Source organism: Aulonocara stuartgranti (assembly GCF_965226115.1).
Source record: "Aulonocara stuartgranti genome assembly, chromosome: 8".
NCBI lineage: Eukaryota > Metazoa > Chordata > Actinopteri > Cichliformes > Cichlidae > Aulonocara > Aulonocara stuartgranti.
The window spans coordinates 14,886,893-14,913,763 of NC_138959.1; the positions used below are offsets into that span (position 1 = coordinate 14,886,893).

At 39.3% G+C, this 26,871-nt stretch overlaps 1 protein-coding gene across 1 annotated transcript in view; it reads right to left on the reverse strand.

Moving 5' to 3' along the window:
• pcdh15b (protocadherin-related 15b) overlaps nucleotides 1–26,871 on the reverse strand; it is a 233,769-nt gene that overhangs the window by 199,736 nt on the left and 7,162 nt on the right. The window contains exon 2 of the mRNA XM_082545036.1: nucleotides 2,953–3,103. Coding sequence (XP_082401162.1) covers nucleotides 2,953–3,085 — 133 coding nt within the window. The 5' untranslated portion in view covers nucleotides 3,086–3,103. The remainder of the gene's footprint in view (nucleotides 1–2,952; nucleotides 3,104–26,871) is intronic.

The window sequence follows — 26,871 nt, forward strand, 5'->3', positions numbered from 1 at the left end:
CCGCTGGTTTCCTCTTTCTGGCGCAAGAGAAACGCCAATCAGCTGATCATTGATGAGTTTCATGATTGAATTAGCATCTTTCTAGCTGAAGTAGTACGGGACAAATTGCGTTCCTTTTCACCTCAACTATAAAGTTCGACCTCCTCGGCTGTAATTGGTTCAGCCCAGAGTCGATCATGACCAACTGGCCAATCCACCACATCATTTATACCGTTAAAAAAAGAAAAGAAATAAAACCCCATCGGCCCATAAAAATGAAAAATCACGAGCGGCCCACTGGGTATGCCCGATGGCCAGTGCAGCCCTGACACCCACCTTAACATTTACATTGGAATCAATAGCATGTCTTTGGTTAGGTAGGCTATTCTGCTTTTGCTTCTTTTGTTTCTTCTTCTTGTATATTATTTGTAATTTCAATGAAACTTTCATATAAATGCAACTATTACATGACATTTACTAAATTAGTCCGTCTTTAAATCTGTCTGTAAACAAGACAAAGGACTTTAGGTGATGACCATATACATTTACAACATAAAGATCCCCATTAAATTGCTATTTCTAACTTTGAGCTTGTAATAGGTTGCAGTTTCACTGTGGTGGTTCACTGTCAGGTTTGCCTCCCCAACTTTTTTTGGAGTCTTGTGAGGTTTACTATCAACATTCTTATCCGTCATGCAGCGCCAACAGGGAGGTGTCTAATTAGTCCCAAATTCATTCTGCAGCATGACAATGGTCCCAAACATACAGCCAGAGTCATAAAGAACCATCTTCAGAGACAAGGAGTCCTGCAACAGATGGTATGGCCCCCGCAGAGCCCTGATCGTAACTTCATCATGGCATTCTGGGATTTCATAAATAGAGATGGCACGATACCACTTTTTTATGTCCGATACCGATATCATAAATTTGGATATCTGCCGATACCGATATGAATCCGATATAGTGTTTTTTAATCAACAAAACTGTTTTTTTTTAAATATCTTGCTGCATTTTGTATAAGTTCATACTCAAGTGTAAAACAACAACTACACTAAAGCTATTCTGTTATACCTGTATGCAAAAAAAAAATATTTCATAGTTCAGCAATACTGATCAATCTAATAAACTTAAACCTACACCATCCTCCCTATTCTGGTATTTTAAAGAGTACTTAGCGTAAATATTAAGCAACCTAACTAATAGGGTTCCAACTCCCAGCAACAACAAAAATAAATAAATAAAAAATAGGGAACCACCCCTCACCCTCCACCTCATGATGCTTAATCGACGTAATCAACCTTAATTTGATGCAGTGTGGAAAAAAATGCACAGAAATAAATTATTTTTCAAGAAATATTAAATAGATTCAACATCTTTCTTCAACAAAATTGCAGAATTCACAGATGGTGCCTTCCCAAAGGAAAAAGTACTATAGCTTACTAGGGTATGTTAGACTTAATAGTTACTATATACAGTAATTGACTTCTATTCATTTTACATCAAATTAAAACTTTGGGTGTCAGATAATTATTTATTAAAAGCTAGACATTTTAAATGAGAATAAGAAAGAAAAGTATGTCTTTGTGCCCCCTTTTCCCTGTTAATGCCCTATCGGCCCCCCTGGCTAAACTTTGCTAGATCCGCCCCTGCACAGTTACCAGCGTCAGCTACGCAGAAAAAGATCCTCGAGTAGAAAGTAATATTAAATAAATTCTAACAACAGCTGATCAAGCTTAAACGTGCTGCTGTTGTTCAGCCGCTGGTTTCCTCTTTCTGGTGCAAAGTGGGCCAAAAACAAACAAGAGACACGGACTCACGACAGAAAAGCCGATCAGCTGATCATTAAGCAGTTTCATGATTGAAGTAGCAGCAAGAAGAGGCAGTCGCTCCATATATCGCTTGTTAAGCTTAACGCAGGCATGCTTTACAAACATTCAGAGATGGACTTACACACTTGCTTTACTTCTCTCGGGGATAACTTTGTTGGAGATGAAATGCCGGGTTGCTAGCGAAGCTCCACATGCTATCCAGACCACCGACAGGTCCCGCATGCCACAGCCGCTCTATCACGTGATGCATACTGCTCCGACGTGCTAACGTTCTGAGGTGAGTTACGGCGTGTTTCAAGTTTTGTGAGGTGCTTTCGTGATATTTAATGGATCGGATTACATTTTTTATTTTTCTCCGATATCCGATCCAGTAATTTAGGTCAGTATCGGACCGATACCGATACATAATATCGGATCGGTCCATCTCTATTCATAAACAGACATGAGCAACTGAGATGAACTGTGGCAACTCCTCCAAGACTTTACCTGCTGGACACGTTGAACAACTGTGTTTACGTGTAAAACCCAAACACCAATAAAGCTATTACTTTTCCATATGCAGCCTCTTCAAACCACCATATTGGTATTTCAACAGCAGAAATATAGTTTGGTCTGCTGAACCAAGGTGCAATACAGTACTTTGAGCCATGACAATAATTCAGCAAAAAAGAAAAAGAAAAAAAATCATCATTATTTTATGCATAATTGAGATAAAAATTTACTTTTTTCAGGGTGAGCAGGGAGGACTATCGCTACATGGTACACTGCATGTAAGTCATAAAATCAAAAAGAATCAATAACCCACGAAGCGTGGCTTAAGCAGATGGTATTAATTCTGAAGTACTGGCAGAAATGGGTATAAAATGTAATATAAACAGGAAAAAAGCTGCAGTAGATGTTAGAATAAAAAGTAAAAGCGATTACATTCAAGATCCCCAGACAAGACCTTGTCACACATGAAATCATGAAAGAATAAAAAATCCTGCACTTTACTACCTAAAATAAGCCTTGACTCAAAAAAGTCATGCACAGTGCTGATATTAAAGCAGACTGAAGTACTGAATGAGACACATGAGACAAAACAAAGAGACAAAGTGGAGAGGGAGGACAGTGATCAGGACATGCAAAGAGAAACTCGCTTTACCTTCCGTGTCTTGGCCAAGGCAGGTTGATAGCATCAGCAGATACAGGACTCCCATTCCTGTTACACTTGACCATTTGCACCAGCCCCATGACAGCGGCCCCGTTAAGCGCATTCTAACCATCTTCACCACCATGCTTCACCAAGCATCCAGCTGGGCGAACAGAGAGAGACAGAGCAGACAGTTAGTCCCAATCAACTGATTCACTTTTAGCTGTGCAGTGTGCAACATTGAAAGCAGCAGCATAAAAACATCTGGTGGCCTCACTCATTGGAAAATAGAGAAGAAAAAAAAATTCAAGTAAATTGCAGGTGTTGCCTTTATGTAATGCCTGACCCGTACCCAGGGTCTCAGTGAAATGCAATCTGGAAGCATATTTAGAGATTCTCTCCACAACTAAAAGAAACAGGCAGCAGGCAAAAGGAGTTGCAGAGCATTTGATTGCAAGTCTTCTGAGAGAGCAGAGAGACTCTGCAGAGGGTTATGGATATGGTTAAGCTTAGATTAATGTAATGTGAAAAACACTTCACCTGCAATCTACTCCCTTGCATTTGAATCTCAGCTTACCAAGTTTGACTTCTTGGAAATGGATGCACCGATTTCCCATCCCTTCAGTAGAAAAAGACACTTTCCATATTGACATCGCCCTCCATTACATCCCTATGGGTGAGACATCATCCCAATCCAAAGCTCAGATATCATTTAATATTCGTTTTGTGTCTGTACCTCACAGCCACTTCGTGGCAATCTAACATCTTTGATCAATCGTTGTGCTCGTGCATGAAAGCAAATGATTGTTTCACAGGGATTGCCGCCACAATGGGAAATATAGAAACCTGTGGATGATGAGAGGAAAGGAAATATTTTTGTGCAGTGTAAAATGCCAGTGGTGCTAACAACATTTCAGATCTTGCAGTGGAAAATGTGCCACATTTGAAATGCTCCACAGAAGAGCGGAGAGATATATTAAGCTGGCGTGCATGCAGTCTTGTCTCTGTGTGTGCATGTGTGTGAGTGTGTTTTAACCACTTAGGATGAGATTCATTAAATGTCATAGTGAGAACACAGAGATGAAGGGGAAAAAGTTTCTTTGAAGTTAAAGAAACATTTGTATACTGTCTGACTCTGTGTGTACATATCTATTAATTGGTCTTGGATTGGTTTGTAGCAGCATCATTTAAAGTGAGTTCAGTTAAGTACAAGGAAAAACATCTTTCAGTCACTCACGATACTGACACACAACTCTACATTAATCTAAACACTCTCAGTCAAGGGTGAGCCACACCTAAGCTCTCTTATGTATGATCTAAGGTCTGGTAACTGTCTGTTAATGTTCAAACCCTTGCAATTTTAGCTTTTAATTGAACGCAGTTCCTACAAATCAGATAGATATTTGTTAAATGTCACGGCTTAAACACAGAGCTGAGTACAAGGGAAATTCAAAATAGCACTCATAATATCAAATCAAGCACCTCCATGCTGTGCTTTCATCTTTCTATCAGAGCTGTAGTGTTTTTCTGCACAAGGTTTCAGTTACTTACATCTGTAGCTACAGAGGACGAGTCAAGCGCCGACACTGACGGTGTCTCTTGTTAAAAGTTCATTTCTCCCAATCATGGAATTCAATTACGTGAAATATTCGAGATAGTGAACTATAATATGCAAGCACCTTACCCTTGTTTCATTCTTTATCTGCTTAGTTTTGCAGTCACACTGAGAACATTATTTAATCTGCATAAAAAATTTACCTGAGCAGGACCTTAATATACTGATACTGAACTCAACTAGGCTTATTCAGTTAGGACAACATTAACTGCTCCTCATCATGCAAAATCTGCTGTCTGTTTAATTAGAGACTAATTTATGAATCTCCCGTGGCAGAAATTCCTGTGACAGAGTCAAATTACTTTTGCCCAACCCTCTGAGTGGAGATAAAGTTGGCTGACAATGAAAATAAAACTGTGATATTCCACCAAACCTCTGAGGGGAAACTCTGTAGTGACTGGGACTTGAACTAAGAGCAGCTTTATTTAACAAGTGCCTCTTAGACTAAATGATTCTCATAACCGAGTATGACATATTAATAACAAGTTTTTCCAGCTCTACGCGCGTACGTTTCCAGCTTTAGAAATGACAGTGTCACAGCAAGCCTGCAGGAATCTTAAAGCTCCTTGGATATTGTAGAGACATGCTGTCTCAACAGAGAAAGGATGTCTCAGCTTCAGAAGAGGGAGCCAGAACAATGCCCCAGGGCCCAGAAGGTAAAAGCAGCCCAGTATTAAGCGGGCACTACCACACTGCAAAGAATGCATATATTTGCTGTCAAGTCCTGGATCTTCTTGGGAGCCAGAGCTGAACTTTATGTAGTTTACATTTTCCTTATGAACTGAATTTTAGCTGCACATATTTACTCAATTATTCCAAACTCCACTAATTAAAAATAAGCGGAGCTTCTGAAAAGTTTTGCTGGCACTGGTCGTGCTGGAAAGTGTATTACTGTATGTGTGGGATCGCTTTTATGGCAACAAGTGTCTTTTAGCAGCATTTTAAGTGTTTAACAAGCCAAAGCAAAAAAAAAAAAGTTGCGTAAAAGAAGAAGAGAGCGGAATGAATGCACTGTCAGGACTTTAGATTGGAGTGGTTGTGTCAATGAATTTGCCGAGCATAAGGTCGAAAAATGAAGTACTGATGGGTGAGCAGTTCGTCTTTCTGCTTTTGTAAAGAATTCATGTGTGGAAAAACTGTAAAAGATCTAGAAGTTGATCCACTGGAAATGATTCTTGAATGAAAGATTCGATAATGAGGGATTCGCTTGTTTGGAAGGTTACCCCATCCGGTCAGTCTGTGGGGACCTGTGGTTAATGGGCTTCTCCATTTTTTCCCCCCATGCCTGTAGACATCACAGTTGTCTTTCTGTTACTTTAGCAAGTTGCATTTACTCCAGTGTGATGTGGTGGTATGTCAGCCCCGGGGCCAGTCACGGAGGTGTTAGGCCTGTGGGCAGTTGGGTCTAATTTTTATGAGTCCTAAATGTTTCAAAACTTTGAGTGCACATCTTACACACATCATTGTTTTCATCCTGTACATTGACACAGTGCCTCTTTCTATTAAATATGCAGACATTTTCAGAGCTTCTCCCCCTTCTAACATGAACCACCCAGATCAATCAAAGTTTGAACCAAAACTGCAAGCGAGGCAGCTGTTTATTCTTTTCTTTTTTTTTTTTAAAGGGCCAAACAAAATTATGCCAGTGTGTTACATAATGACATACAGAAGTCACCGATAGAGGGTGAGAGTCTAAACAATGCAAACTAGCCAGGACTGTTTGGACACGAAGGAACCTTTATAGTGGAATTTCAGCTGTGCAACTGTGTTTAGCTATTAAAAATCCTATAAAATGCATAACAAAACTGAAAACCAAGCAATCAAGTGAGCACACTAATAAACTATAGTGTCAGTTACTCAGAAAACATCCACAAAGTAAAATAAGCTAAAGGAGATAAGTTGCTAAGCGACTGTCTTGATAGATTTTATGTGTGTATTTATGAATTGATTCATTGCACTTAAATACATACTGCACAATGTGATTAACTGAATCAATTAATCATATTCTGCAGCTAAATTGTGTGGCGGTTTGCACTGTGCATAACAAAATGCCAGCTCACTTTGCTGCTGTTAGTGGTGCTAGCGCTAGCAGGCTTTTCTTCTTTGCATCCATGCCCTTCTGCTCAATGTAGTGTTGCATTGTTCAGATTACAAGAGAGAATATGGCAGTTTACTCTACCACAGCCAAAATACAGGAGTTGGCTATCTGTGTCCTTTCATAAATAGCCATGTTACAGTCATAGCTAATGCTTGTGTTTTATGTTTTTGTATAGTTGCTAAAAGCAACTGAATAATTATTTAGCCGGTTAGCTCCATTAGCTCCCTGTTAGTAACCACTATCTTCAAAGCAGTCTCTTCCTCCTCTTTGCCTGCTTAGATCAGCTCTCCTTTCACCTTGCTTGTTTACAACCTTCCATCACGAAGCGAGCTGCTGCTGTTTGCTAGGACTAGAGGCAGTTTGCTGAGTAACATCTTACAACTGATAGTTTATTTCCATTAACAATAATAAAATATGATACCAGCAAGTATTTCTGGTGCTGACTAGTAAGAGAAGGAATGCTCTAATCATCTGCTTGCATTCACCCTTAAAAATCATGGCATCATTCATTAAAGCTGATTAACCTCCTTAGGGAAGCATGGATGTCATATTATGATCCTGATAAAACACCAAAGAGCTCAAAAGGTGAGTTTGAAGTGTATTTAAATGACAAATGAAACACAAAACATAATTTGTCAGAGTTATAAAGTATTAGTGGATTTTTTTTCAACATAATTGGGTCAATTTTATATCATAAATTTAATCCTTTTTCCCAATAATCAACCACAGGTGATGCTATATTCAAGGTTCTCAAATAACCTTAACTCCTAACTCCTAGCAAAATCCCATGATGCATATTTAATTTGTACATTGAGCAACTACAAGCATACAGATATCCTAAAGCGTACAGGCTAAATATGTCATGGCATTTATTATGGACATGATGTGTATAAGCATAGCAGATACAGTATGCAAATGAAATTTAGATGTATTTTGAATAATAGCTGTCATCAGTTTCCTCTAAAAATGGTTTAAAAAATAAAACGTGCTTCAGGGTCAAGATGTTACTTTCGATTAAGTATGTAGCCACTCAACAATTATTTTAATTGTCACACAAACAATAATGAGTCACAGTTGCCTTTGAAGCCCAGTCACCCTTTGAAGTGAGACTCTCATAAGTTAAAATCACTGAGTTCATAACCTCAAACCTTAACAACCATGGCAGTATTAATCGTAGGTATAGATTTGTGCTTTATTAGACGTCATATTAAAAAGATGAACTCTGACTTTGAGGTCAAGGTCAATGAGATTAGGTGATAAAACTGGTATCAGTTCGAAAACCCGGCGTCACCTTGTACTCAAGTTATCGCATTGACAAACTTGGGTGAGTAAGTGCTTAGGGGACAGTAGGAAGGAAAAACACCCTTTTAACAGGAAGAGGTAGAAGCAGGGTCAGGGAGGGGCGGTCATCTGCCGGCACAGCGTGTGGGTGAAGGAAGGAATGTTCCATGAATCATTCGGACATTAAAAATCCACCTAAGACATGAGCCAGTGCTCTGTCTACACAACATGACAGAAAACTTCATAAAGAGCCCATTTCAGATGGTATCTTTTGCATAGCCTATCACAAAGACACATAATTTGCTCAGATTTCTTTAGTTGAATCTATGAAAAATGTCAAAGATATCAAAGTTTGACAGGCACAAAACAGTATTTTTGCACCAACAAGATGATTCCCAAAGCGCTATCAGCCAAAAATCTGCCTTATATACTGGATTTCCACTTTTGTTTGCCCATGTTCCAATAAATTGCTGCACCTATTTCACATTCTCCTAGAAAACAGAAATGAAGGGGCTCAAAAGTTTTTTTTACAGTACTGTATTATCAACAGACATTTGTAATCAATAAATACTGATTTAATCAGAAGGTCTTTTGTTGATTCACTAAGCCTAAATGTCTACGCTGAATATGCAAACAAGATGGGGAAGTTCATCTGAATGAAAGCTCGCCTCAGTAAAAGAATATTACACTGTGCTTCTGCCAAGCAATATGACCCCAGCTTCCTGATTAAGTGTAGATCAATCACAATTAAAGAGATACAGACAGAAAATCCCAGCAGCTTTAATCAGAATTATCAGGCTTGAAAACACTGACAGGCTGTGCCACTTATTTTAAAGTGATATTGATAAAGTTAATGTGTCCCAAATTTGCCATCCACTTTAATAAATGCTAAATTTATGTTTAATTACAGAAAAAAAGGGAAAAAAAGGCTTGGAAATCATTATTTGTATCCATATGGCGAACTTAAATAGGACACACTTAAAAAAGAAGTCTAAGAGTGCAGAAGTTATTTTATGCCAGTTGGCTTTCCTGGTTGAATAAATATAACTTTGCTTTATCAGTGCTACAGTCAACTATACATGCAAACATGTGTTTTAGAGATTTAACGGTGGAATATTTGATCATAGAGCTAAAAACAAGGATTCTTTTTGCATCATGCATGACACAGAATATTTGATAACAGTTACTGAATGCACCTTTGCATTATAATCACACAGTACTAACACAGTGTTAATACCTGGCCTGCAGTCCACATCAAAACACTGCACTTGTTTTTTGCATAACTAGTTAATACACCAAAGTATACATTTTTTGGTTTATTTTAAGAGAAATGTGCCACATAGATGTTAGCTATATTGTGTCAAAGCTCATTTTTAATGCTTGTTCCTTGTCAGTGGTTGCCAGCGTTGTGCTAGTTGATGTAATAAAAGACGTCAGTACCAGACAATTACAGGGAATTAAAACAATGTTGCCCAGTCAGACAGCTAGACAGATATATCACAAAAAAATCAATTTAAGAACAGCAACAATCCATCTAAGGAATTTCTTGTATCAATAAAAACACATTTTCATATACATTTTTGGACTCATCTCTGTGAAAAAAGAAGTTCTGGATCACAACTGTGAGACTCTTTCTTTGTGTGCATGTCTGTGTTGGGCTGAGTCGCTGCCTCATGTTTAATTCCCTAAAGTTGACAGAGCACTCTGGCAGACAATAGTAGGCCATGTTGTAAGCGTCAGTAACCAGGATGAAGTGTATTAGGGCTGAAGGCGCTTCTCCTCTGGTGGAACTTCAAAAACTTTTATTCCTCCAGAGAGGAGCGGAAATACACCCAGAAGAGAGCGAGCGAGCGCGAGAGAGACTCAGACAAAGGAAACGAAGAGGAAACGTGGAAATGCAGTGGAAACAGAAAAAGGAAACGGAGAAAACAGAGAACAAGAGGAGGGGTGGGTGGAGGGGGGGGGGGGGGGGGGTGGTGGCAACAAGAGATTACTTAAGGAAAAAGGAAGCAAGAAAAAAAGAAGGAGACTTTGTCCATGTCAGTACTACACAGACAGAAGAAAAGAGAAAATAGGAAAGAGCCAGAGTCTGCGCCCTGAACTTTAAAGGTGACTGCTTTGATTCAAAGGTTTGCTTAATACCTTGATTTTTTTTTTTCCATTTAGAGTTTCCATTATTCTGATGCATTTCCAAACCACTCTTTATCTGAACAATCAGTTACTGAACCAGCCTGCTTTAACCACGTATTGAGTGCTCCAAATGGTTACATTGCATTAGCAACCACAGCACATAGCTAATTAGCAATATTACATAATGGCTTTGTTTAAAGTGTTGCATTTCATCCTGTTTTTACACCAACGCAAAACCTACTTCTATTAAAAAAAAAAGTTAAATTTACCGCATTGCTTCAATAGGACACGTTAACAGACAATCCTGCTGCTTTTATGCCTCCCTGTCAGAACCTGATATTAACCAAGCAACCGAGAAGAGCATAAGTTATGACAATGATTCGTTTATAGCATCCTAAATAGCTAAAGCAGTTATCTAGATTAGTTATTTGTAGAAAATCAATAAATACATTTATGTGCAGCTATAATATATCTGAACAAGGTTAACCAAGCAAAAATTTGGATCCTGAATCACCATCGACTTCTAGTCTTTTCTCAGCATCTTGTCATGATTGACAAAAATACTTCCAAAGAGTCCAATATAGTTCTTAAACATCACCTTTGGTGTCCTTTTTCTATTTTTTAGTAAGCAAAAGCTTCTATACAAGAATTGTCTTCTACCTTTTTTATTGATTCGTTTAAACTTTCTTTAAAAAAAAGGAATAATAACATGGAAATACACTTAAGTGATGACTCAAACCCACAATTTTGAGTCCAACATTTTTCCTAAACCCTTGAAGTTTCTGTCGTCGTACCGTGACCAGTTTTGACCATAGAGATTAGTGATGGGTCGTTCGCGAACGAAATGGCTCTTAGAGCCGGCTCTTTGACGTGAACGACGCGAGCCGGCTCCTTATCGCGAGCCGTCACGTGGGTTTTTTTTTTTTTTCTTTCTCTCACCCTCTCTCTCTCGCACTTTTTTTCCGCTTCACTCTGCACGCGAGCCTTGTGCTTTACGCTGGGCAGAGGGGGGAGGGGCGGTAGTTACACTCAGTAGCACAGGAACAGAGCCAGAGAGAGAGAAAGAGAGGCAGGGACAACAACATTAGAAAGATATAGTAATCATCCACAACTATTTTCGGTTGCAGATGATAAAGGATTCAGAAAGTTTATTCATGCAGGTCCATATGACAGAGAATGTGCATCTTCTGTTTGTTTTCATATTATAATTTATATTTAATTGTGTTGTGGTTTGCAGTGTTTTGTGTTCTTTTCACTTTAAATTTGTAAAAGGAAAAAGCTTAAAATTTAAATAGTTAAAAGTTGAAATGTGAATAGTTGATTTTTGTATTATATGATTTGTTTATTACATTTTATGTGGAGTGAATAAATAAAAGTATATTTACGGTGGCCCCTAGAGACAAAGCACATACAAACTTCAAATCACGTACGAACTCTGAAGCATGTACAAACTCAAAAACACGTACAAACTCCAAAACACGTAAAAACTCCAAAACACGTAAAAACTCCAAAGCACGTAAAAACTCCAAAGCACGTAAAAACACGTACAAACTCCGAAGCACGTAAAAACTCAGAAGCATATAAAAACTCAGAAGCACATAAAAACTCAAAACACGTACAAAAGACAACAGAAGTGCTCCAGGATGCTGGGCACAGTGTTGAGCCTTTGTTATCTTGTGGCTACACAAGCCAGCAAGTACCAACGACTGGATTTGGTGTGTGGTAATAACAGGTAAATGAACTTTTTTTTTTAATTATTTGAATATATATGAGTGCCTGTGTATAAATACACAAACAATACACATATGCTTTCAATTGTGTAATTTAAGTGATCTAGTAGCTCTGCTTTGGAAGTTCAGTTCATGCTAGAAATGTGTTTTGGAGTTTGTACGTGTTTTGTCTCTAGGGGCCACCGCATATATCTATATATAAACATATATAAATAAAACCACTTTTTTTTTTTTTACGTTAGTAATTCCTTTTGTGCATAATTTTATATTATTGTTAATAATAAATGAAATAATAATAGATACTTTATTGATCCCCATGGGGAAATTACTTGTTTTTCTCTGCATTTGACCCATTCACTCAGTGAAGCAGTGGGCAGCCCACTAAGCAGGCGCCCGGGGAGCAGTGTGTAGGGACGGTACCTTGCTCAGGGGTACCTCAGGGTAGCCGTTAAGTGGATTCGAACCGCCGACCTTCCGATCATGGGGCGACCACTTTACCTACTGAGCTATCCCTGCCCCATAAATAAAATAAAGCAACAAAACAACCTGAAGAGCCGGTTCGGAGCCGAAAGAGCCGGTTCTCTAAAAAGAGCCGGAAATCCCATCACTAATAGAGATGATGTCAGGGTTTAATTTATGTGCTCCTTAAAACTCCTTATCAAATCTTCAGTAGATGGGCAGTTTCAAAGGCATTAAAATACTGGTGCATGGGACACTGTGAGCTTTTAAAAGCTCAGCTTAAAGGTGTGCTATAAATGATTTATGCTAATAAAAGTCTGTAAAAGGCACAATGACAACTGACTAGTTTTGTGAACTCAACAAGGGAAACAGCAAAGTGGCATTTTGGAAAGACAGGTGCCCATAAGACGCATTAAAGGCCTAGACCTGGGAGTCGATACATCGCATGTTAACAAGAGGATACTGATCGCAGGGTGGGGAGGAAATAAGTAGAGGGTATAGCCAACATATTGGAAGGATAAAGAAGATAATAAGGTAGAAACAATGGCAAACAAAAAAGTTAAGGGCCCTAAAAACAAGCGAACAAATAAAACAGACAAGCTCTGGATTGGAAAAAACGAAAATTTGGGCTTTAAACAGATGCAATATTGATAGATAACATGTGTTTTGTTAAAAAATAGTAATATAAAGAAGCTACGTAAGTTAACCTGAAACAATAGGAGAAAATAGAGACGATGACATGCTGTCTCAAGTTGTTCAGCTCCTTTTTTGTTTGTGATCAGCTTCTTGTCGCTGCGTGTGACTGATGAGAGGTTCTCGCTGTCACTCTGACTGACTGTATATGTGTGTGTGCAGAAAAAGACAACAAATCAAAATATTTTCCTTTAGCTGTCATGACCGACATCTGACTATGTCTTTTCTGTCAGTCCGTCTGTTTTGCCTGCCTGTGTTGCTTGTGTAAGTGTGCGTCTGTCTGTTTCTTTTTTCAGTGTTCTGTTTGCTTTGTATCTTTCACAGTTTCTATGCTGCCAAGACAAGAAATTTCCCTCTTATTTTCTGTTCCAACAGATGGCTGACAGCCTTACTGAGCAACTTACTGTGGGGTTTACTGTCAGGCTCAAGTGTGCTGGACAGAGAGCAAAATGATCCGCGACTCGTTGCTTGTAGGATGGTCTGTAACAGAGCCGTGGTGACAGGACGGCAAAACACAAAGCACGGTGACGTTTTTTTTTTTTTTCCCCAAATCCTATTTACTCAATAGGATTTCGTTTTTGTGTATCATTCAGTGTTTAAGTGGACTTTGAATCATAAAACAAAAGAGTAGCTTCCAATAATTCTGCACACGTAGACAACATTTAGAGTCTGCTTTTTGTTCCTTGCATAAGCTTGTATAATTCTATCAAATGAAGTCTAGAGAACACATATAGATGAGATTTACAGTAATACGTGCCCCTGCATTTGGAGTTTGAACAGCCATTAAACCACTTCGGTGGGATTGCAACATGCTGATTAGGGATATAATGCAGCAGCATCAGAGAGCACACACACACACACACACATATCCACAGTGTTGACTAGGCTCATACTGTTCTGCCAATCTCAGCAAGTGTCACAGGGACAGGCGGCACCTGCTAGTGTGAAGAAATGGTAGCCAAATAACATCATTTCCCTTGCTGCGCCCAAGTGGACAGAGAAAAATATTTAGTAAGAGACAGAAAGTAAGCACATATTTTCAAACTGTTTTTAAAGCCTCTGGTCTTAATGCTAAGGTTCTGAATTGATAGTTTTCAATAAGTGAAAAAGAGTTTCAGAACAAGAAGAAACAAAAACTCCCAGATAAAGGAAGGTGCAAATATATATATATATATATATATATATATATATATATATATATATATATATATAAGAATGCAACCTAAGGAACTTGGAAAGAAAAGAATCTGGACTTCTTTAAGTTTCCTTGAAGACGTTTCACCTCTCATCCGAGAAGCTTCTTCAGTTCTAAGAGTAATTGGTGAAGAGTCGCAGATTTTAAGCCCTATGGGAGTGTCCCCAGCAGGGTCATGAACGCCCTATTGATCCTCTACCTAATCACATGAGCTAAGGTGTGAAAACGGGTGTAGGTCACAATCAGCCAAGGTTTTGGGTAAACCCATTATGAAATCTGGCCCCACCCTAACACGTGATTTCCTGAGGTCAGATGGCCCAGGATGTGAGTGGGCGTAAGCCACCGCCTCTGTTCAAAGAGGGCCATTCACAGTGGACATGGATGGCTTCTTTCACTCCTCTTTCAATGAGCAGTGCAGTTCCATGCTCCTTTTATTATCCAGGGTAACAAAGTTCTGTCTGAGTAGAATAAAAATACTCGTAGCCAAAAGGCTTCTACTCAAACAAGAGCAGAAAAGATAAACAAAGGCAGGAACAGAGCCCAATAAATAAGTTTATAAGTAAATAAGGAAAATGTAAAAATGCAATAAAGTTTTCCTTTTATTGCTAGTTAAAGCTAGCTAACTGTTTGTATAGCAGTGAGATGTTTTAATGCTCTCTTAATGCCACCTTTGAGCAAACTCTCACTGCAAACTCTCATTATAAGGCTTTCAAGTTTGTCTTCTGCTGCTTTGTGGGGTTTCATCTGTACTCAAGTTGCAATTTTTATATTTTCAGTGGCACTTGAAGCAGTATTGGAGCCAGAATACTAAAAGATAGGATTACACTGCCACGTATTCATGTCAACAAAAACTGACACTTGTCGCAGTAACATTACCTCAAGTGCTACCAAATGAATGAAGCAATTTGTAGAATTTGTTTGCATCTGCCTCAAAGGGTTTTCTAGATGTAATCAGTCTACTATTGCTGAGCTCGTGGAAAGCACAATAAAACAAAATGTAGGCTGCGGAAATATATGTATCGATTAGTTGTGTCAACCCAGAAGGAAAAAGAAGGAAATGGGCAATGCAGAACAACATTTGTGAATATACAACAAATTGACAAAGCCAGACAGCAGAGAGGGGCTGGAAGTGCAAACAGAAGAAGAAAATGAAAAGCAAGTTTGCATGGAAGCCAACTGAGAATGAAAAGATGAAAAGAGAAAAGATGACAAAATAAATATGGTAACTTAAACGAGGAACAGAATAAAAGATTCAAGATAAAAGAAAGCAAGAAAAGTAGCAAATATAAGTGTGTCACATTTTACAGGGTAATTATCAGAGGTGGGACCAAGTCATTGTTTTGCAAGTCTCAAGTAAGTCTCAAGTCTTTATCCTCAAGTCTCAAGTCAAGTCTCAAGTAATGTCAGGCAAGTCAGAGGTCGAGTCTCAAGTCACTGGTGTAAAAGTCCGAGTCAAGTCACAAGTCTGAAACTTTGAATTTCAAGTCCTTTCGAGTCTTTAAAAAAAAAAACAACGAAAAAATAATGTTGCAGTTATGCTAAATGTAAATATTAGACCATGTAATTTTAAAATCTGTGTTTTTCTCAACACATGACAAAATAGTGAACTTAGAAAATATACACAAATTGTGAAATTGCACCTCTTTAAAATGCAGCTCAATTAAACCTAGCTCCAAGAATAGTTTTCACCGACAGTTCTGAGATAAGCTGCATGTCATTCTTGGATGCGGTTGTAGGACCGGCTTTAAAATCGCATGACAAAAATATCATACACATTAAAAAAACTGTATCACCAACGTAGCCTGGACAACATTTGCTAGTTAGATGAAGTCAGCTATCTCATCGTAGCATATTTATATGCATATTTATAATCATACGGTTCTTGGAGTGAGTGCATACACTCATGAAGTTTAGTAACTTCAGGTCACTGCAACAAGCCCAGGTACAGTTTACCGACGGATGGGTGCAGGACCTTGAAATGCACCGTGTAGAAAGTAAAGACCATCGTACGTATCATAAGTTTACCAGTCTCACAAATCGTCGTCATAAATACACATTCGTTAACCGTTTATTAATAGGACCTTTGAGCTCAACGGTAATTAATTAGTAGTGGAAATAATTTCTGGTAGCATCACAGAAATGTAGCAGTGACAATAACACTGTATGCTGTAATCGTACTGGGCAATTAGTGATACAAAAAACCTGTTTTATCCTGTGAATAAAAGTATATGTTTTTGTCAATGTACCATAATAACAGAGGCGAAACGCAATATTGTGTCAGGACAATTCACTATTTATGCACAATAAATAAAGGAGCATAGCGCGACAATTTCTGTTCAGCGCCAGACTTGCTTGTAACCTATATCACCAGTTATGTTATGAAAGTGACGTATTAACTACTAAAAAACACTGACCTTTGTGTAAATGCTTGGAGCAGACTAACCTGTGAGCTGGAGTGTTCTGGGACGTTATATTTGACCTTTGAATGGCTGCAATCCAGGCCACCCGTCGCCTCTTTGTTACTTCGGAAACATGGCTCGAACAATTTCTCTTCAACGAGGTAATCCGATAACAACCGATCTCTTTACCCGTCGGCTTCCCATGGCTGTCATGCGACCGGCTATTGCAGTTAATAATACAACGGCTTCTTGTGTTTCTTTTTATCGCTGTATAACTGATTTTAATTGAAAGCCTGCGTGCGCTAGTACCGCTTGCCACGAGTTCCCAGAATCCTTTACGGTTCTACCCGTGAATGACGTCACATTTTCAATCTCTATATAATATGCATGTTAAATTTTGTATTTGGGGTAAAATATCAAGTCTTTTCAAGTAAACCGGTTCAAGTCCAATTCAAGTCCCAAGTCATTGGTGTAAAAGTCCAAGTCAAGTCACAAGTCTTAGAACATTTTTTCAAGTCAAGTCTAAAGTCATAAAATTAATGACTCGAGTCTGACTCGAGTCCAAGTCATGTGACTCGAGTCCACACCTCTGGTAATTATGCACTAAAGCATTAAAAAGCAGCAAGGTATAAACATAAGTGTTTCTTTTAATTATACTATATATTAGTAACACTATACCAGCAATATTATTTGCAGTCTTGAATTATTTAAATACAGCAGAGGTGGTAAAGCAAGACCAGTTTAAATTAGTGGGCACTAAGAGATCCAATGAGGGAAGTAAGGTCAGCTGAGGACAATTTAGCCACATATCCAATGTATTAATTCTTGACAGATAGATGCTGTTAACTAATGACCTCAAGGCAGTTATTGCCACAGATTGTATCTCAGTGTAATTCATGCGTTTACTCGCTGGTTTGTGGACTCGTGTTTTGAAACCATTATAGCATTTTGGTGGTTCTAGTCTAGTCATAGAGTTAGTCCTCAGCAACACAAGTCTTTAAACTGACCCCAGAAACCACTGGTTACCAGGGTAAAATGTGCATTTCCTTACTGGATGATTGGTTACAAACATGTATAGCCTTCCTGCTATTGCTTTGGTCCCTAGCAATGTTGTATTGCACTTTTTTAAGTTTTACTGTCACTCTTTCTGTCTGTAGACAAGATGGCAACAAATACAGACTGCAATTTGGTGGCTAGAATTTCAAAGACAGGAATTAAAAGCACAGGGGACAAAACGAAGGAAAGGCATTGCCAAAATAAAACAGGATGTAAAAAAAAAACCCACACAGCAGCAACAACATACAATACAGTGAGTAAATACAGTAATGCAATGGGAAAACAAGGAAATGAGAACACTATAAATACAAGAGTCTGTGACGAAAGAGGAAGCAAAATTTAACAGACTTAAAACAAGAACCTGACACTGTGGTACTGAAAAGGACCCAGACAAACTGCTGGTTGCATTAAGCACAATCAAAACCCATGTGGCTAGAAAGATAGTACGAGTCCTTCATGACAAACACCCACCTCTGGAACAGACACAATCATTGTGTGGTTGTTGAACTAATATGAACTGCAAAAAAGTGGTTCATACACCACTACTGTATTTAATCATTAACAATGAATAAACTCTGTCTCGCTTTGCTATAGTTTGCCTTTTGTCTCTCTCTGCTCTCTTCTCCCTCCCCTCACCCCCACCCAGTCAGGGTGGATGGGTGCTCCTCCCTGGGTCTGGTTCCTATAAAAAGGGAGTAAAAAAAAGGAGTTCTTCCTTCCCGCTGTCACCACAAGCTCACTGATAAGGTGGGATTCTTTACCTTATAACATGAAGAACCTTGAGGTAACTGCTGTTGTAAATTGGCAATATATGAATAATTTAATTTAATTTAACTGAATTGCATGCCACTGCTTGCACATTTTCAGATCTTTTTAAACTTAACTACAAGCTGTCTGTCTGTCTGTCAGTGATCCTGCAGGCATGGGCATGTCTAAAGGGTGGAGGAGGGAGGATAAGCTCCGCTGGCTAATTGGGTTTAAAGTTATTACGACTACTTGGATGCTGCTAGAGCTGTCCTGAAAGAGAGTTTGTTATTGCTCATGATTGACACCCTTACCAAACAACCCCATACATATTTCATCTTGTACTGAAATTAAAAAAAAATCATCACTGGTGAGCTAAACAATGTGTCAGTATAGCCATAACCACTCCTGTGTCTTTGCTCTACATCAAAATATGAAGCCTATAGCTCCTTATTAGTGGACTGAACATTTATTTCCTGTCTTTCTTTAAGCCTTCATAATTTTTTTCCTTTTCTCTTCCTGGGCAGATCTTTGCAATGCATCACACAACGGAGCATAGTAATAGTGCATGTGCTGATGTATTCACATGTTGCCTCTCACATGTGAGGGAGTGAATAATGAGGCATGCCCCGTGGTTAACATGGAGTAAGTAGGTGTTAACTATGACAGATTGTGCTGCCACTAGTGACCATGGCTGATCAGTCAGATAGCCTTCACCTCCCTTCTCCTCAATTATTTCACAGTCACATAACTGTACGGGTGGCAATAAATCTCACATCTCATTTAATGTGGTTGATTTCACCTCTAATGTCATAGTAGGTTCAATTTCCCTCAGTCAGATACTTTTTTTTGTGTGAAAAACTCCAGCTAACAATGAGTGAGCTTGCAACAGAAGCACCACATAGACGTGCGCTGGTTGGGTTCCAAAATGAGATATTAAACATTTAAACATTCAGAAGTGGTACCTGCTTTATACTAATTGTTCAGTGTCCCTATTCACTGCTAAAAACAAGAAGAAGAGTCGATTGTTTTGGTTTTCCGTTTTTGTTTCCCTTAATTTAATAAATTGTATATTTTTATGTTTTTCTTTATTTAAGTCTGAAAACATTGTGTATAAAACCAAAATGATGAGTTTAAAGTGAGACTCTGAAATGTATTTATAAACTACTTTTGGTAAGTAATTGAAGACAAAAAAGCTAAACAGCTAGCATAAATTTATAGCCTGTAAAATGGGAGTCTGTAGGAAGGAAACCACTGTCACTCATTTATTGTAGGGCATACATGGAATGACATCTATCACAAGGAAATGTCTACTGGACTGTGACAGGCATCTATGATGGAAAAAAATGTGGGTTGGAATTCTTCTCTGTCTGCAGTGTTGCATTTTAATAGGCTACATGTTTCCCTGAAAATTCTAAATTCATTCACTTCAAGTCTACTTTGGTCTATTTTTGTTAACAGCAGGTATTCAGGAGTAATGGACACATTTATAACACGTTCTTGCAAGTAGCTGGCGTGGAGTCAAACCCATACCACTGTTAGCTCCGACCAGGGCTCTCCATTCTCACTGAATTCCCTACATTAAAATTTCAGACTTATATAACCTGCCTCTGTCAGCCTAGTGAACTAATTCCTACCCTCGCTGTGCAGACCTGACATACTGCCCTGGAACAGGCTTGCACTCAATCCACAGCTGCCAACACTGCTTAAACGTTGTCACCTGAGTCTAGCTGCAACGCTGCTGATCCAATGATCTGCAGAGCACTGATCGGCAAACACGGGACTTGGGCGCAAAGCTCTGTTTCAGTCATTATTTCATAATTTATTAATGAAGTGACTGAATAAATTAGCAAATGTGTAATCCAGTGATTCCAGCTGGTGAAAGCAGATCCTGCGTTGTTATATGTTACAGTGTGTTAAAGAAGATTCGGATCATTGGTTTATTCCCATCAGAGAGTTTTGATATTAAATAATTTGTGAGAATATTTACACTAAACACTTGACAAACAAGTGAAAAACAATTAAGTCAACAATAATGCAAAAGTGCTGTTGCCTCAAAGAACATATTAAAAACCCCTCAACTGCTTGCTTTGAAAAACAAGGTCATGAGTATTATACTGGATAGCAACAGAGAAACACTTACCATCTTCAAAACACTTCAAATCTGACAGCTTTGTTAAATATTAACAACAGCGGGGAGAATGAAGAATGGATGGGGGAGAGCACACGGCTGAACGGGTGAAAATAATTGGTCGTAAAGTTTTCGGTCGGTTTTAGGTTGCGGGAAAGGGAGCAGGAGAAAAACACAGAGAAGGAAACTGTTGGAGGGAAATAGGTGGCAAACTAAGCGTTTGCGTTTCAATTATCTTCTTAGTCACAGCGTGTTCATCAAACATGCATCAGCTCCTGTACATCAAAGAACATTAAGTTGCTAATGCTCTGAAAAAAGGAAAACAAATAAAGCCACTATCTTTTTATGTCGTGAAAACAAAGAGAGTATTGCCCCAGTTTGACACGACACAGCCGACAACACGGCTCAGATAACAGTCTGCTGATCCTACTAAAATCTTACTGCTTGTCTAGGATTCCACTTGATGCTCAGTCGTGCCATATATTGTCTTTCAAGAAAAGTCTGAATGAGGCTCAGTTGAAGCTACTCATTATAATACGTTATTATGTAAAGATATGTTAATTCTCGACAAGATGTTTTGTAATCTGGAATGTGGGGAATTTTAGCAGTAAGGGACTAAACAAAAGGTCCGCAACCTTCAAACTGCAAGGATTTTAAGAAGTCGCTGCATATTTAAGCTTGATGTCAAGTCTCCAAAACTGGCATTTAATATGAATATTTCCACAATTTGTCAATTTATGTTCTTGTGTATTACTTCGCACAAATTCTCTTTCCGTGACCTTAAAATATTGTAGAAGTAATTTAAAATGTTAAACTATTCTAATTAAATCACCGGTAAGAATCTGTAAGATTCGGTACTGAATAAAGATTGCCAAGCTTATTTCAGCTTCTTTGTGTTTTTATTTGTTTTCTCAACAAAGGAAAAGTCCAACTCCTAAATTATTAAAATTCATCCTGCAATGTGCAGCACATCAATTCCATGTTCTCAGTCCATTTGTCATCAGCATGTCCTGGTTCCTCAACGTGGTTGAGGGTCTCGCCTGGGGACCCTTACTAGTCACATACCCTGGCCCGTGATTTGAACCTATTGCCAACCCATCCAGCAGAGGCACCAGAATAGGGGCGAAACTTGATTTGCAAAAATGTCTTGCTGATGAGAGAGATCACAGGAGAATTGCCAAACTACTTTGAGCTTACAAGAAGGTAATTACAACTAACTTAGACAGAAAAGCATTTCAGAATGCACAACATGTCAAACCTTAAAGCAGATGAAGCGCCCCAGGTGCAGCTGAGGCTACAATTCACACAGGCTCAGCTGAAGATTGGAAAAATGTTGCCTGGTCTGAGGAGCCTGCGTACTGATTGCAGAATTCGGAACAAGATGAGTAAACAATATGAAAGCATGGATCCATCCTGCCTTGTAACAATGGTTTGAGCTTGTGGCAGAGGTGTAATGGTTGAGGGATCATTTCTTGGCACACTTTCAGCCCCTCAGTACCAACTGAGTGTTGTTAAATGTGCCCTTTGAGATGATGAGATGATGAGATAGCCTTTATTTGTCAGTTGCAGGTCTTTTGCCCACAACCGAGATGACAGACCTTGCCGACCGTACATACAATACACAAACATCACATTGGGGAGACAGGTCAGGCTAAGCAGCGAGGAAAAAAACATCGAAATGTGTAACACAAAGGGATAATATAGGAATGCACAGGTATCAACACACCATAGCACAATAAACACAGACAAGCAACATGGGAAAGTGTTCCAGTGTGTACATCTGATCTGGGACCGCTGCAATCTTCGACTGCGCCTCCAGCTGACTCGATATCCACATCAGAGGTAAGCGTTGGAGGTGGCGTTGGATCCGGGGTAGGGAGGGTGGTGCGTCAGTGAGTGCTTATCAGTATCAGTATATGTATGTGTGTGCGTGTCCATAGTTCAGCTGAGACAGTGTCCTTCGCCCTGCCAGGCTAAGTAAACAGTCTTCCAGCCAACCCAGGTGGCCTTGCATGGAATGGGAAGGAACAGACTCAACACAGTCGTTATCAGGGAGTTTTTGTTCGGCTCCAGCCTTGAGCCCACAGGTGGCGCCGAAGGGGTAGCTGGATTATGATGGTGATTTTTCTTTTGCAAACAACTCATGAGAATTTCAAAGCTGTTCTTTAACACTCCGACACAGGTCTCTCAATCTCCCGTTGGAGAACCGCGAGCTTCCCCATGATGGTATCAAACTTTCGTCCCGTGGTGTTGTCATTCTTTTGCTCAGGGAGCCAATTCTGAGAACTCACGACACAACGGAACCACAGTGTACCCATGTGATGGCTGCTTCCAGAAGGATGATGTGCAAAGCCTCAAACCTCAAATAATCTCTAATTGGTTCAATCAAATGGCCTCTACAGTCACTAGATCTCAGTCAAATAGAGCAGCTTTAGGGATGTGGTTTAATATGAGATATCATGGATGTGCAAACGTGCAGCAATTGCTATCACGTCAATACGGACCAAATCTCTGAGGAATGTTTCCATTACCTTGTTGAATCTATGCCATGAAGAATTAATGCAGATCTGAAGATAAAAGGGGGCCAAATCCAGTCTACATACACACGTGGGATTAAAAAAGGTTTTATCTATTTTTATATCGGCTGTGATTTAATAGCTGGTCTCTTTAGGTGTACGTGTTGGACAGATCCAGGTTAGCTGGACCTCCATTTCCATCTGTTATGTTGTGCCCTTTCAGCTAACACTCCACCAGCAGAAGCAAATGTGTGCAATTCCCAGAATGTCTAACTATTGATTTAACTCAAACCACTTTATTTACCACACAGGTCCAAATGAGTAACTGTGAAGGCGGCAACAGTATTACAATGTTTTCAAAAGTAGCTGGAAAAGTTTATGAAAAGTGAAACTATTTTGAAGCCTCCTGTGATCCAGTTTTAACTTTTTCGGAACAAAACTTTGTTGCTGGGCAATATTTAGCCGACTACACGAAAAGTAGAGTGAGCAGTGAGAAAAAAAAAGACATGGAAGAGAGGAGGAAGAGAGAGAGAGAGATGGTGGAATCAGTTTGATGCCAAGAGCTGTGCGCTGACCCTGATTAAATGCCTCCCCTAACTCACTGGGACCACTGATAAGACCAATACACTCTGGGCAGTGTGCGCGTTGTGTGTGCGTGCATGTTCAGGAGCCAGAGCAGGCGATAAGGTGTGTCTACACATGTGCATGCAGAAGACTGTGTGTGTGTGTGTGCCTATGATCCTGTGTGTCCCAACACCAATTCTCCTGTGTAAACATGCTGACCTGGCACAACACCAGTAGACACTTTGAAGTTGGCAATAGGCACTGTAATCTCCCTCCTTCTCTCTCTCACAGAGCCAGAGGGGAGACTTAACACTGGAAACCTTCTGTGGCTTAGCATGTGGCCGCGAACACACAGACGCCCACACATGCATACACAAAAACACTCTCTATTGTTGCAGATGGTTGTGTATTCTGTCCCTGACACACAGAAAACAGCAAATTAATCACAAATAAATGCATAAATAAATCAAATCTCACTCAGACCCTGTGCTTTGTTTTATTTATGTCAATTACTTTTTTTTTGCAGACGTGTGTGTGCGCTAAAAGTGACTACCACTCTGGAGTGTATCACTCTACAGCCCCAGAGCATCTTCAGATCTTAAATGAGAAATGCTAACTTTCCAGCGCGATCATCTGTGACCGTCCAAATGCAGCAAATTCTCGGAGAAAGCAAGACTTTATATATATTACCTATTATCGATGAAGTGTATGCCTTGTAATAAATAACACATCCTATACAGCATGTAATTATAATAATACCTGAATACATATCCTTCACTCTACAGAAGAGCTAAAAGAGTATCTGAGGCACAGCAGAGGGTTATGTTTGGAAGGGAATGCATAGCTGTTGAATTATTTATCTCCAGATGCCTGAGTAAAAGAAAGTATTTCCTATGCTTACAGACAATATTTAAAGGATCACTGTTTAACCGTCCACAAATTTTCTGTTACTCTCACCACCCTTATAGTTATTTTCAACTGCAGCAGGCAGATATTTGCAGCAAACCCCCAGAAAACACAAAACCCCCAGAAAACAAATAAGTATGCTCAGCATCTAAAACGGATACAGTTAACAACTAACCAGTGACCACAACGGCTTTTGTAACTGTTGGAGTTTCATTAGCTTCCAGAAATCTAAGTTTACAGTGCTGTTATGTAAAGATGTGTAGTTCTCTACTTGTTCGTCCTCTCCCCACTGCCTAAAAAGCAGTTATCGGAGGATGAACGCTACATGAATTACACTAAGGCATAGATCTCTGTGATATTACAAATATTAATCTCACGTCACCAGTGTTGGGGAGTAATGGAATACATGTACCGCCGTTACGTATTTAAAATACAAAATATGAGTAACTGTATTCCGTTACAGTTACCGTTTAAAAAGGTGGTATTCAGAATACAGTTACTTTGTTGAAATAAATGGATTACACGGTGGTACTTTCCTGTTTCATATTGTCGCGGGTCAGGACTGTTTGGGTTTTGTTTGACAGCTACGTTCTATTGTTCCAGATGGCAGCGTTACGGTTGTCATGGTTACAGGGTGACGCTCTCTCTCTAGTGTTTCCTGGGTGAGAGAGCGCCTTTTCGTTGTTGTTGTTGTTGTGCTAAGCTAATAGGCAGAATGCTACAGAATGCTCTAAAGAATGTAGCATCATGGGCAGTGTAGTCCGTGCTGCAGGGTGAATGGACTGCCATACCCGTTATGTGTCTGTGAACGCGAGGAGGGAGAAAAAGGCGAGTGGAAAAGTACGAGTTGTCATCGAGCAAAAACGGGAGCTGGAAGCATGTAAATATAATAATAACCACTTCAGCCAAGAAGAGTGCCTGACGAGCCCAGTTGTAAGTAAGCTATTAAGACTCGACTGTACGCCGTGTTCGTGTTTTCCTTCGAAACAATAAGTTCCGTTGGAGCAGCCTTTCAACGCCTATCGCTGTCTCTCGCAAGCAAAGTTGACCCACACAACAAAGTAAAGCTATTTTTCGGCTACGAGCCCAACACGGAACCCGCTGTATCAGTCAGCGGTCCCTTTACTACGGTTCGGAGCCGCGAACCTTCAGTAACAGTAATAAATCACAGCAATAGTACATTCACGTAGTTGTAAAAAGCATGATAATATATTAAGTAATCCAAAGTATTCAGAATACGTTACGCTCATTGAGTAACGTAACGGAATACGTTACAGAATACATTTTGGGGCATGTATTCTGTATTCTGTAACGGAATACATTTTAAAAGTAACCTTCCCAACACTGCACGTCACAAATAACACATTTCATGCTGTGGCCTTTAAAAGTAGACCCTAAATACTCACCTTTGAATCCTGCAACTTTGTGCCAAGTTTCTGGCCAAGTGTGAACTTCATTTTTTTTGCTTACTTTTGGTCTCCACCCTCACAAACATGTAACTGATTTACTCTGATTGCTTATTACGTCTTTGTGCCATGTGGTGTTGAGCAGACAGAATGAAGTCTTCTGTTTTTTCACTCAAAATAGCCAGCTGCTGCTCCTGAAATGAACATCGATTACAAAGGTAAGGTCTGAAAAACCGCAGCAATAAGTTTAAGTCTAAGATGCTCTGGAAAGCTGCAATGTTTGTATAAAATGCTCTTTGCATTTGTCACCACCAGTGACACTTCAGTCATTTTATCTTTTTGCCCAAATCAAAATATTGACTGGAACAGCTATGAATGTAACTGCATGTTAACAATAGAAGGTGTAAATATATAATTTTGTAATTAACTCACTATTGAGCATCCTGTCAGGTATGTCTTCTCACTGTCAGGGTTTATGCAAAGAAGCTGCAAACCTGACTCTCTGCAATTAGGTTTACCAAATGGTGATAATTTAATCCCTTATATATGGATTTATATCCAGGAGCCCATTTCTTTTATACCATTTCCTGTGAGAAATAATCATTTTATCGATATTACCTCTCAGTCTTGTCTATATGGTGTCCATTTACATTAATGTGAATGGGATTTACACTAAAATCTTCATGTTGTCCCTGAGATGCTGTTAGACTCAGAAATAAATGGGATTCTGACCTCAAATAACTGCTGCAGCTGTGTTTTGAGAACACTGATGAAAAAGGATGCTGCCCTAGGTGGATGCAACATGGGTGAAAGGCTGGTACTTCATTAAGTCATTGCCCATTGGTTATGTCCTATTTTTAAAATCTCATCCACACTACACTAAAAATATTACTATTGAACTAACTGTTGTCGGCCATGTATCATTGCATCAATATGTCAAATTATGAGTAAGTATCCACACCAGAGGTGGTGAATCCACGTTGGAAACATTGTACCGTGTCTACCATG